General features: G+C 47.5%; 2 protein-coding genes and 1 pseudogene across 2 annotated transcripts; all 3 read right to left on the bottom strand.

Annotated features, from left to right (window-relative positions):
* Positions 1–833: 833 nt before the first annotated feature.
* Positions 834–2,413, bottom strand: LOC100841769 (chaperone protein DnaJ). The gene is made up of 5 exons (XM_003558058.4): positions 2,001–2,413; positions 1,803–1,890; positions 1,652–1,722; positions 1,459–1,515; positions 834–1,362 (listed from the first exon to the last, which is right to left on the bottom strand). Exons 1-5 carry the CDS (start codon positions 2,157–2,159, stop codon positions 1,177–1,179), a joined length of 561 nt encoding a protein of 186 aa, XP_003558106.1. The 5' UTR covers positions 2,160–2,413; the 3' UTR covers positions 834–1,176.
* A 2,542-nt stretch (positions 2,414–4,955) lies between these two features.
* Positions 4,956–6,783, bottom strand: LOC112271641 (putative F-box protein At1g47790). The gene is made up of 2 exons (XM_024461375.1): positions 6,658–6,783; positions 4,956–6,566 (listed from the first exon to the last, which is right to left on the bottom strand). Exons 1-2 carry the CDS (start codon positions 6,755–6,757, stop codon positions 5,326–5,328), a joined length of 1,341 nt encoding a protein of 446 aa, XP_024317143.1. The 5' UTR covers positions 6,758–6,783; the 3' UTR covers positions 4,956–5,325.
* Positions 6,784–9,341: 2,558 nt separating this feature from the next.
* LOC100832212 lies at positions 9,342–10,914 on the bottom strand (annotated as a pseudogene).
* Between the last annotated feature and the right edge of the window lie 504 nt (positions 10,915–11,418).

Raw genomic sequence — 11,418 nt, 5'->3', positions numbered from 1 at the left:
CGGATTGTTCCAGTTGAGTTTCTCGGAGATCGGTTCACGATCCGTATGGGGAGAGATTTTTTCTATTTCGTCGTACGGATACTTCAAGAAGCACCACTGCTGTACGCCTCTTAATAAAACACGGAAAGGGTCTTTCAGACAAAGGAGGAGGATCCAGCGCGGAGAGAAGTATCTCGAATCGGCCCGTCCTAATTTGCGCTTTCCAAAAGGGAAGAAAAAAACCATTAGAAAACATTTCCATCTATCGCAATTCTCGGTGGACCACCAAACGCTCGCGTCCGCAGATTTGCTTTTTTTCTTTAGGTCCAAAACCATTCAACGAGACGAGGAGGAGCGACGCCTAGCTTGTCCTTTGGACATGATACCTCGCCGACCACTGTGGATGTTATTTTCTCCAATTCGCCGAGAAAGAACCTCTGGTCCAAACGATCTCGGCCCCCAGCAACTTGGAGCACACATTCGTACAGCACCTCCCAGTAGGTTTGCCAAGCCCCAAGCGCCGCTGGAAGTGGGATCCATGGCATTTCACAGGGGGCCGTCAGTTTCTTCTTCATTCGTACAGCACCTAGGAGCCATCCAGAACCCAAAACGTCGCCGCTGATTTCGACACGCAGACGCAACCATCCAGTTGCAATCCCCAGCATGACACCGCAAGGCGATGGTGCTGCTAGCGGCTAGAACCATCGTTGAGCGGAAAAATCCCTCTGGAATCGGTGCAAGATGCCAAAAGTTGCCAGCCCTTTTGTGCAAGAGACATCCAGAATTCCTCATCTGGTAACTCGTACGCAGACGGCATGAAATGAAAACATCACCACCACAAGGGGAAACAATGCTAAGAGAAAAAAATGGTAAATTCCAGGGCAATTGGGGAAACAGTTCAAGGGATAGACAAATTGAGGCAAGAACACGATAATGGAATCTCCGGCCGCGCATCCACAGTTTCTTGGCCGGCGCGGCCTTCACAGCAACCAACCCAGGTAAACATGATCAACCGACCAACGGCGACAATTGTCACAGGGGAGGACCTAAAAAGCTAAAAACAACTACAGGTAATAACCCCGATGAGGAAGGGGATTGAGGAAACAGTTGTGCTCTGCCAATGTCTTATTGGTTCCAAGGCGCTTGCTCTGTTCTAAAAGCGCGGCGGTGTGCACATCTCGTACACCGGCGCGTCGATCACCTGCGCGACGGCTGAGGGTACGGCGCAACGCGCGTCCTCCGGTTGGCGTCCGGCGGCATGCGACCCCCGCAGCCGCCACCGGTGCCAGCGCCAGCACCAGCACCGGAACTAGCACGGCTTCCGCCGTCGCCGTTGGCTATGTCTTCCAGCATCTTCTGCAGGTCTTCCAGGGTGTCCGGCTTCTGCACGAGACGTGTAAAAACCGTAATCAGGATCACGATCGACTTAATAAACAAAAAAAAATCTTAAAAAGTTGCTGGGTCGGTGGTTGCGCCTACCTCGTTTTTCACGCTGTCCATCATCGCCAACATCTCCTGCATGAATTCTGAGAAATCCTGGCCGTCCAGGAGGAGAGCAAAATTTCAGGGCTGCTGCTGTATCGGTTTGTCCCCGGAGTGGGCAAATTCCCCACTCCCTTTGTTTTTATTGAAGGAAACAAATAGAGGACAATAAGCATGGAGGAGAACCAACCTGGTCGTCGTCGTCGAGGGGATCGAAGAGCCCGGCGTCGTACATGGCCTTCTTCCCCTTGTCGGACAGAACTGCACCGACAAGAATTCGATCAAGATCTCGCGCAGCCAAGCGCGCTGATGGGGGAGGTAGGGTAGCAGGCGAGCCTTACCGGAGTACGCCTCCTGGATCCGCTGGAATTGCCGCTTGGCCTCGCCCGTCGCGGCAGGGTCGCTCGCCCAGCGGTCCGGGTGCCACTTCTGCAAAGGCCGGAGCCAGAAACATCCGATGAGCACGTCCGTTCCTCCGACCAGATCAAATCAAATAAATAAAACAGGAAAGAGACAGACAAACAAAAATAGAATCGTACCATGGCGAGCTTTCGGTAGGCGGCGCGTATGTCTGTGGCGGAGGCATTCTTGCGGATGCCGAGCAGGGCGTAATAGCAGCAGGATGACTCGCCGGCACCGGCGCCGGAGCCCCCGGTGCCAGGGGCATTGCCGGATCCGGCTCCAGCGGAGGCGTCCATGGTAGCAAGACCAACCGTCGACGACGAACACGACGCGACGGCGACGAAGCAGAACACGGGGGAGCTCTACGCGACTATTGCACCATCGAATTTGGGAGAGGGAGACGGGAGGGGAGGAGAGGAGAGAAGAGAGAAAAATAGGAGGAACGGAGATTTTGAGGAAGGAGCGGGTACCAGGAAAGAGGTGTTTATTCCCGTGGGGGCTCGTAGGCGTGAGAGAGAGAAAAAAAAATCTAGAGAAAACGTTTCCGGTCGTCGGGCGTTGGGGACCAGTGAACCTTCCAGAGTTCAAGCCGACGCGAGATATTTTTAAGGAGCATTTCGGGCTTCGCCATCAGAGGCGGCCTGTATTTACAACAATGCCATGCCCTCTGGTTTTTCCGTTTCTATCCATGGAACCCTCTAGTTTGTTTTACCTCGTGGGCATGGGCAGGCCAGGATGGAGACCGCTTGCAGCCCAACAATGCACACCATTTTGCCTTGGGCCTTCGTGATTTCGAGCAGGTGTGTTATACCCCCAAAAATGGAAAATCATTGTCGCTCAAAAAAAAAGGAAAATCATTGGATTCAATGCGGTACCAATTGCCATAGCTTCATTTCTCAAAATAAAATAAAATGGGGAAAAGTATATTTTCGTTGCTTGTCAAAAAGTAGATTAATGGTTTCTCAACATTTTTAGCTTATTATTTGTCCTCTGACTGTTGGAACGGGGAATTAATTGCCCCTTTGTCGCTAGCGAAGTGGTATTAGGGCTTACGTTTTTTGTCGAGACTGGTCACTCCATCCGTCAAGCTGGCATTCGGTTAACGAGCTATGCTATCCATACGGTACTATTATTAGTAAGGTACGCGTTACAACCATGTACAATCACTGGCGAAGTGGTATTAGGGCTTACGTTTTTTGTCGGGACGGGTCACTTCATCCGCCAAGCTGGCATTCGGTTGACGAGCTATGCTATTCGTAAAGTACTATTATTAGTAAGGTACGCGTTACGACCACATACAATCACTAGCGAAGTGGTATTAGGGCTTACGTTTTTTGTCGGGACTAGTTACTTCATCTGCCAAGTTGGCATTCGGTTGACGAGCTATGCTATCCGTACAGTACTATTCTTAGTAAGGCATGCGTTACGACTGCATACGATAAGATAGTGGGCCATAGCAAAGAGAGTAGTAGATGCAATGGGAAAATAGATTGCCGCACCGAAATCGTAATTAATTGTACGAGCAGTTATTCTGTTTGGTTGTTCAGTTAGTTGGAGGCAAGGCGGTGCTGACTAAGCTGTCGGTGCGACGGTAATGCCCTGGACAACGACTGCGCCTCAGCGGAGACGATTGCCGGAGCTTGATATTGGTTGGTGAGTACTCGACCCGAAATCATGTCATGGATTTCTACGGCCACGGCGCCCCACCTGTTGTCGAAGCCATTGCTAATTGTCATCGCCGCCGCTCTCACCTCCTTCGAGTGACCCTACCTGAAATTAACCCTTTTTTGGTAGAAAAAATCCTCTTCATGGGAGACGATAGTATACGGGGGAAAATGTGAGTGACAGGGGACAGAAATTATATTTTCCTCCATAAAAAATGGCATAGCTTCCTTTTCTGGCAAATCCCGTCAGAAGACGAGCACACATGAAATAAACCATCAATCGCATGGTCAAAGTTTAGGCGCGGATCAATTCACTCAACGTCCGATAAGAAAGTACTCCAACCACAAATGGCTCCATCAATCGCATGGTCAAATGGACTTTCTTTGAGCATATGTCGGCTGAAATTAAGAGGCTGTAGCCATCAGAACAGAGAGTCGATTGCAATTTTCCCTTGCTGTCATAATGCAACACGACAGCCAAGCACTCCACCAGTACATCTCCCCTCGCGTGACACAGTAGCCAGAGCCCAGGGGATGCCATTACGAATCGATCGATCTCTGCCGCCGGGAACTCGATCCGATGCTTGCAGATCCAGGCCTCGTTCTCGTAGGCCTCCATTAGCGAGAGATCAGCTGTCCAACCGTGGGCCGTGGATGGCGAACTAAAAGGCTAGCTTGGATGCCTAGTTACCCGCAAAAAAAAAGGCTTGGATTGGATGCCTAGTTCCTTAAAAAGCTCCACAACATTAACAGCACCAGCAGCCCACAACATTAACAAATTGTTCCCTCAAAAAAAACATTAACAAATTGAGACAGTTTTTTAGAGAAAGGAGTCCCCCGATTTCACTAACGAAATCAAACAGTGTTCAGGTCTTTTAGAGGTTCAGCAAAGATAAAAACAAAACGAAAGTGCTGCCAGAAAACTTCTGAAACAGCAGCCAAAATTGCTACTCCTTATTACTCTCTCCGTTCCATAATTCTCGTCGAAATCTTACATGTATCTAGATACTTGTTAGGAATAGATACATTCAGTTTTGGACAAATTTGAGACAAAAAATTATGGAACAGAACGAGTACATAACAGTACCAATATAAAGCCAGTTCTCAAGTCAAGTCTCAGCCACACAACTTGTGCAACAGTTGAGGCCCCTCAAATAAAAAACAGGAAAAAAAATATGAAACCCACGCAACAGTACCAAACGCAAAAATCTTGTTCTTCTGTTACACATACAGTTGTTTATCCGTCCATCAAAGATCTTCAAATGCACGGCTAAAATGATTTTCAGATACTGAGAAATCATGGAAGTGGTGAAATAATTAAGAAACAGAAATCATGGAAGTGGTGAAATGATTTTCAGAGGCGAAACAGCAAATTTCAAGTATGAATTTTGTTCAAATGTCGAAATGCTGAAGGGAAACTATAGATGATTAGGAAATGGGAAGCTCTTATCAACTGCTTTGTTACCATCAACAATGGTTACAGTCTGAAATTGTAAGAAATGCATAGATGCTCGACTAAAAAGTGCAAACACTAATGCACTCTTAAGCCAGCCTTGCCAGTGGCAGCACCTGAGCCTTTTTTTCGCAATCATGTTCTGCAAACATGCAAATTGCTCACCAGTGGCTTACAGAATTTCGATACACTAAAGAGAAATGGAGCATTTGGCCATGACTAGTACTAATTCCTATCACTTAGACAAGAACTTTGAGCATATAAGAGTAGTGGGAAACGATAGAGAGTCCACTGAAATTGCAGTATGTCGAGAGTAGATACTGAGAAGAGCAATCACCAGCCAATCTACAACCCCTGGAAAAAAGGTGGCGTAAGAGCATCACCATCCACCTGTGGCTGCAAGAACGCATGCGGAAGAAGGCTTTCCTTGAGGAGATGTGTAGGAGACGTCGTCCAGTTGTGTTCAAAGTTGAACTTGCCCCGCTCTTCGTCCTTCTTGCTGTAGTGCAGCAGACATGCCGGCCACACTTCTAGCTCATCGTCTCCGAGGTTCAACGGCGTCGATGGGCACTCAATTAGCACATCCCCTTCTGGTGAGACAACAAATGGCGTGCAACGGTCTGACCCAGCTGAACCCATCGTGATCTGTGCCAATGACAGTTCAATCCGGCAAGCGTGAGCCCAAATCTCACCCTCGTGATCCTCCAGAATCCAGAGACCAACCTTTAACGCTCCCAGCCTTGAATTGCTCTCCATTTCCATCAATTTCATGACGCTGTTTGTGTCAGGAGAGTCAATCCAACTGAACACTTCTGCCGCCGTGTCGAACACCATTATACGATCCCGCTGCGGCCAGTACAGGTTGCCGCCGACCAGGGCGGGCGGTTCACGGAAGGCGCCTTCTAACCCCACTTGTCTTCTGTCAAACCACGCCTCGAGCATCGTCGCCGGCGAGACGGGGCACCCGATGCTCCTGGCGGCCTGCTGGGAACCCACCGTGATGATGTAGTAGCAAGTGTCGACGGAGGGGTCATCTGCGCCCTTTTGGTAGAGCACGCGGTACTCTCCGGAAGCGGCGTGCGAGTAGAACCCGACGACCTCGTGGGGATCGAGAGCCGGCATTGGAGCCCACTGGCGCAGCGACGGGTTGCAGACGTACCAGCTGTCGAGGAAGGAGACGAGGAGGAGACCGTCGACGGAGCCGTGGACCGCGAACACGATCGTGCCTGGGGCGCGGTGGACGTACTGCTCGCCAGCGGCAGCGGTAGCGAACCGGAAGATATGCCGGACTTGATCCGTGAGGAGGTCGATGGCCTCGAGGTGCACATATCTGGGATCGTCGCGGGCGTAGTCCGCGGGGAGGATGAGGGGCTGCGGCTTCTGGAGGCGCTGGAATTCTCGGAGGAATTCGGGGGAGGAGATGTGGTCGCGAAAGGCCTTGCAGACAGCGCGGAAGCGGAGGACCGACTTCGCCGGGAGGCGGATGAGGATGTTCCACCACGGCCAGGTGTCGAGGACATGGATGCCCAGCTCCGCCGCCGCCTTCGCGTACTTCCTCGCGTCCATGACGAAACCAGCGATTCTTCCTGCCAAAAGCAAATGCGGATGAGGTGGGGTTTAAAACCTTTCACTGCTGTTGATTGAAGCAGCGAGGGCATCGTGCTCCGAAAATTTCACCAGAGATTTCAGGAGAAGGAGAAGAAATTAGGGTCACGGTAGAACTCGAGAAAGCGGGGGAGATCGAACAACTCCGCGAGTACATCGAACACGAAGGCATGAGCAATTCGAGAGCTCACCTCTCTGTTTCTTCGCCCGGATGCTGCTTCAATTCTGCCTCCTCCTGCACCAAAACCCAAGAAATGCAAAGGCCGAACCGGGTGGAGACAGCTGTCACCCGGTCACGGCCTCACGGGTCAGTGGGTCACCCTCCCCTTCCCGTCCTTTTATGCTGTTTCGATGTTTGCTTGCTTGATGGGCTTGGGCCCTGGAACGCTAAAGTTCTTCTGGACTGGGCTAGTAGAGACTCTGCGAGGCCCACTTACATTACTGAAATCGTACTGGAACAGAAAACAAAAGGAACAGAATTTTTTTTTATTGAACTAACATTTCACTCTAGTTGCACCAAAAAAGATTAAATTTCGTCAATGTTTCAGTAAGATTCTGGTTGTTTTAAAATCAGGGTGAAATCCCAACGAATTAGACATCGCTAGCAATTGGGTATAGATAGAACTGTCTACAGAATATTTATTTGATCTAATTAGCAGAGTCCGATAGAAGTAAAGCATGATCATGCTGTAGAACAATATTTATTCAGCAGCCCACAAAAACAATATTTATTCAGTTGACAAGGAAGAGGAGTAAAACTGGTCAAAACTGTAGGTTCAACATTTCAATTTCACGACTACAAAATACTAAAACTCACAAAAAACTTCAAGCATTCAACGTCAGTTCTCACAACTTGGTCAGATTTGAGTCCTGGAGTAACAACTCAATATTCCAATCATGGAAACTGGCTGGCAATTTTGCGGGTGTATGAAAATAAAAGTTCAATGTTTCAATGCATGATACACTGATGCTTGTCAAAGTACACAGCAGTAACACAGTTCCACACTACTGTGTTAACTACATCAGCAGTGTATTTCTGGAAGCAACAGTTTAAGGTAGAGAGTTGGGCATCACTTCAAAATGGACCTTTTTGCACATTCGGTGCTAATCTACAGATGCTTGAACATGATAGCCAGGTTGTCATCTGTAAGTGAACACAGTGCCTTGTGTATTGCAGTTAATTAACAGCCCCATGCTTAAAGGTACGACACAATTTCATGCATGACAATGTTCAGTTTTGAACAGTTAAATACGATGTAAACATAGTAAGTCTAAACAATGAAACATGAATTTGTTGCAAACATCAGCTAGACAACACACTAGAACAAATTCCATAACCAACATGTAAAATCAAGAAGGAGCACAAGCTCTGCTCTGCATGTAACACTTCGAGTTGACAAAATTAGGAGGAGCAGATAAAACAATCACCTAAAGAATGGTACAAAAAAGATGGGGTAGTATCAGGGCCTGTTTGATGAAGCTATATATTTTCATAGCATACTTATTTGATATTGTACATCTTAATATATTTTTGTATAAATTTGATCATACTTTAAAAATTGACTTAGCAGAAATTAGAACTTTTATATTTAGGAACAGAGTAAGAGAGAGAATCTAATGGTGCTACTGATCTGTACTCTTTCCGTCGTTGGCTCTAGTCAGAATGGTACAAAAGAAAACAACCGAGTCTACCATGCATCGGACGTTTGGAGCAGCTTCAGCTTTGGACATATATGACTGAAGCAAATTTTCAGACCCACTTAACACCCTACACATATACTTATAACCTTTGCTAGCTTGTACAAAGCTCTGCAGTCTACAGGTATATATCTAACCTCATTGGACAGTTCTGCAATGTCTATGCCTCCTCTATAAAGTATCTAGCACACGTCAAAATTGTGTACTTTAACCAGATAAAATAAAAACTCCAACTGCAAACACGAGAAAAAACCATTCTTCTACATAATGAACAGCAAAGAACATGCAGCCTGATACTGGAGACCTGCACAACCACATTCAGAAAAATGGAGCTGATCTCATTAGTTCAGCTAATTACCGTAAATCATCAAGGCCTGTGTGAATTGTGATACAAGATAGCATCAAGACCTCCATGAAGATTGTTGAATGGCCCTAAAAAAAGATTGTTGAAAGCAGAAACATTTGATTAACCTTCAATGTGACTACCATTAGTTTCATATGAAATGAATAATGCAAGTAAAACTCCAACTAGAACACTGCAGATGACATAGAAATTAGTTAGCATGTGAACCATCTAAACCCCTGTGTCAAGGGATCAAGAACACTGCAAACCTGCGATGGTCCTATTGTAACCAACGCTTCCAGTGCTCTAGAGTCTAGACAGATAACAGCATGTGGAGTTTGGTCTGCCATGTGGAGCTATCTAAGTCAGCAATCAAACTATAATTTTAAAAGGGACATATTGGCATTGTAGGAGTGAAAACCCAACATAACAATTGCATAGTAAGACAAAAAGGTCAAATAAGCATGACAGCATGAGCTTAATTTGAAATAAAAATCAGGAAATAAAGTAGGCCATGAACCTTCACCATTAAGAGATAATCAGATATAGATATTACCTCGACTAACAATCAGAACTAAATATTACCTACTGCAGCTTGACACGGCACTTATAGGCTTAAAGGACCATCAATTCTTCAGCCAAACAAGTCCGGTTAACAGATAAAGCAGTTCACGATTGTCCAGAACCTCATTCAACACAGAACTGGACCCATGTATTGGAGTGGAGAGTGGAGAATAATATTCATGAAACAGTAAAGTATTGACCAACATTAACTTATGATCACACGCACTGGCCTGAACCTATCTGTATACGCATGCAGACACGGAAACACCTCAACCTTTCCCTTTCAAGTTCAACAAACTTGCAGATTTTCAACATACACATATTAAAATAGAAGCGAAGATTGCATGCACCCCGCAAATATAGCATTCAGGTCACACAAAGAACTTGACAGATCAAGTTTCACCACAAATACTGCATTATGTAAAGCGCAGGTGATCTCTTCAGTGCTCCCACATACAGAAAAACTTCATAGTAGCTTCACCACAGAATATTGCATTATCAACGGAGCATTGCAAGGCGCTTCCCAAAATAACAGCAAATAAGGTGAGTTTTGCCAAGACACATCATTAGTTCTAAAAACAAGATTCATCTGCACCATTGCGCACCACCACCGGCACTTACACCACACCCTCCAACGTTAGTATCTCATTCTTCGTAGTCAACCCTCTGAGTTCTTTCCTTTGCTTCACCAAGCACTTCTTCTTGCAGGAGCGCCAAGCTGGCAGCCTCATCCACCGACTCTGGATGATGCAACCTCACCGCGTTACTTATCACATCTTGCAGCCCCCTCATGAACATAGCCACCTGAAACATCATGCCCATGCCTCGATCGAACGCCATCACGTGGCACATCAGTTCTTCGAATCGGTCTCTGTACTCCTCCACTGTCCCCTCTTGCCTCAGCGCTATCAGGGCCATGAGTTTCTGCTGGTAGTCATTTGGTCCAAATCTCGCCTGCACGGCCTGGCAAAATTGAACCCATCCGCCACGCTCATAGCGCTTCTCGTCTTGTGTCAGCATCCACACCTTGGCCCTTCCTTCCATGTGAAACGACGCCCAGCTAACCCACAGCTCCACTGGCATCTGGTAGAACCTGAAGTAGGATTCGAGCGGAGCATCCAGAGCTTGGGGTCTTCTCCACTGAACGGGGGAAACTTCACCTTCGCCAGCCGTCTGTAATCGTACCCTCCTTCATCCGGTGCGCCCGGCATCCCAGCTGTGCGCGCCTCCGACTGGTCCTTCTTCACGTCCTCCAGAAGCTCCGCCGTCAAACCGATCTGGTAGGCCAGCTGCTGCAAGCTATCCTGGTGCTGGCCGAGCTGCTCCCTGAGCAAAGGTAGCTCCTTCAGCTGCTCCGTGATCATGTCCAGCTTCGCGTCCATCTTGTTGGTGGTGGAAGAACCTTCGATTGCTGCCAACATTTCTTCACAAATTAGGTCGGAGGCGTTCGCGACGAAGAAGACAAAACTAGGGTTTTGGCGATTAAATAGATTGGACAAGCGGAATCAAGAATGGATGCTTGCTTCGAGCTCACCTATGTCGTCAACAGCTCGCATTTCCGCCCAGCCTTCGAACCTGCCGGTGCGAGCGCCGTTGCCGCCCCGCGGCGGAGCAGAGCACAATCCGTTTTCTTTTCTCAGACGCTCCGTGGAGGTCCTCGGATGGGCCAAGTGGGTCGGCCAATATAAATGCGGCCTTTTCCCAAACCAGTGAACAGCTGAGACTGTGGTAGCGTTTAGAAAAGAAGAAAACAAGTTTGGTGAAACAGAAGCCGCAATTCTGATAGTCCACGGGAGATTAGGTTTTCCAGGAGCGCACTGCCCTAGCTGCGGTCTTCAAAGGTTTACGGTTCCCCTCGCCTCTGGCCGCCGTCCTGGCGCTGCGAGGCAGGGGGAATCTCGATTTTTCTTGAGTGTTAAGAAGTATTTGTTTTTAGCAATTGTTTGGTTCTGATCGGTAACGTCATAGCGGAGGTTGTGATGCCATCGCGAATAAATGTATTCTGGTTCTTTCTCTACTGTGGTGTTGTCTCAAAGGACGTTGCTGCGGAGCCAGAGAATTTTAATCATCATAGATTCAGTGTACCTGATCTTGCGGATCTTAGGTTTGTGTACTCGCAGATCCGTTTATACGTATCTGCTGAGTTTTTGTTAGCGTGTCTTGGTGCTTTTGTTGGTTTTATCTTTTGTATCTTTGGAATCCTTCTATGGTGTTCTGATGAAGTTCTT

This window comes from Brachypodium distachyon, chromosome 1 (assembly GCF_000005505.3).
Source record: "Brachypodium distachyon strain Bd21 chromosome 1, Brachypodium_distachyon_v3.0, whole genome shotgun sequence".
NCBI classification, from domain to species: domain Eukaryota; kingdom Viridiplantae; phylum Streptophyta; class Magnoliopsida; order Poales; family Poaceae; genus Brachypodium; species Brachypodium distachyon.
The sequence above is the reverse complement of the archived record's forward strand: the minus strand, read 5'-3'. Positions and strand labels throughout refer to the sequence as shown.

Coding starts and splice junctions, on each gene's coding strand:
- LOC112271641 (XM_024461375.1), bottom strand. CDS start 6,757: ATGCCTTCGTGTTCGATGTACTCGCGGAGTTGTTCGATCTCCCCCGCT. Junction 6,567..6,657: donor TCCTTCTCCTGAAATCTCTG/GTGAAATTTTCG, acceptor TGCTTTTGGCAG/GAAGAATCGCTGGTTTCGTC.
- LOC100841769 (XM_003558058.4), bottom strand. CDS start 2,159: ATGGACGCCTCCGCTGGAGCCGGATCCGGCAATGCCCCTGGCACCGGG. Junction 1,723..1,802: donor GATCCAGGAGGCGTACTCCG/GTAAGGCTCGCC, acceptor TTGTCGGTGCAG/TTCTGTCCGACAAGGGGAAG. Junction 1,363..1,458: donor TGGACAGCGTGAAAAACGAG/GTAGGCGCAACC, acceptor CGTCTCGTGCAG/AAGCCGGACACCCTGGAAGA.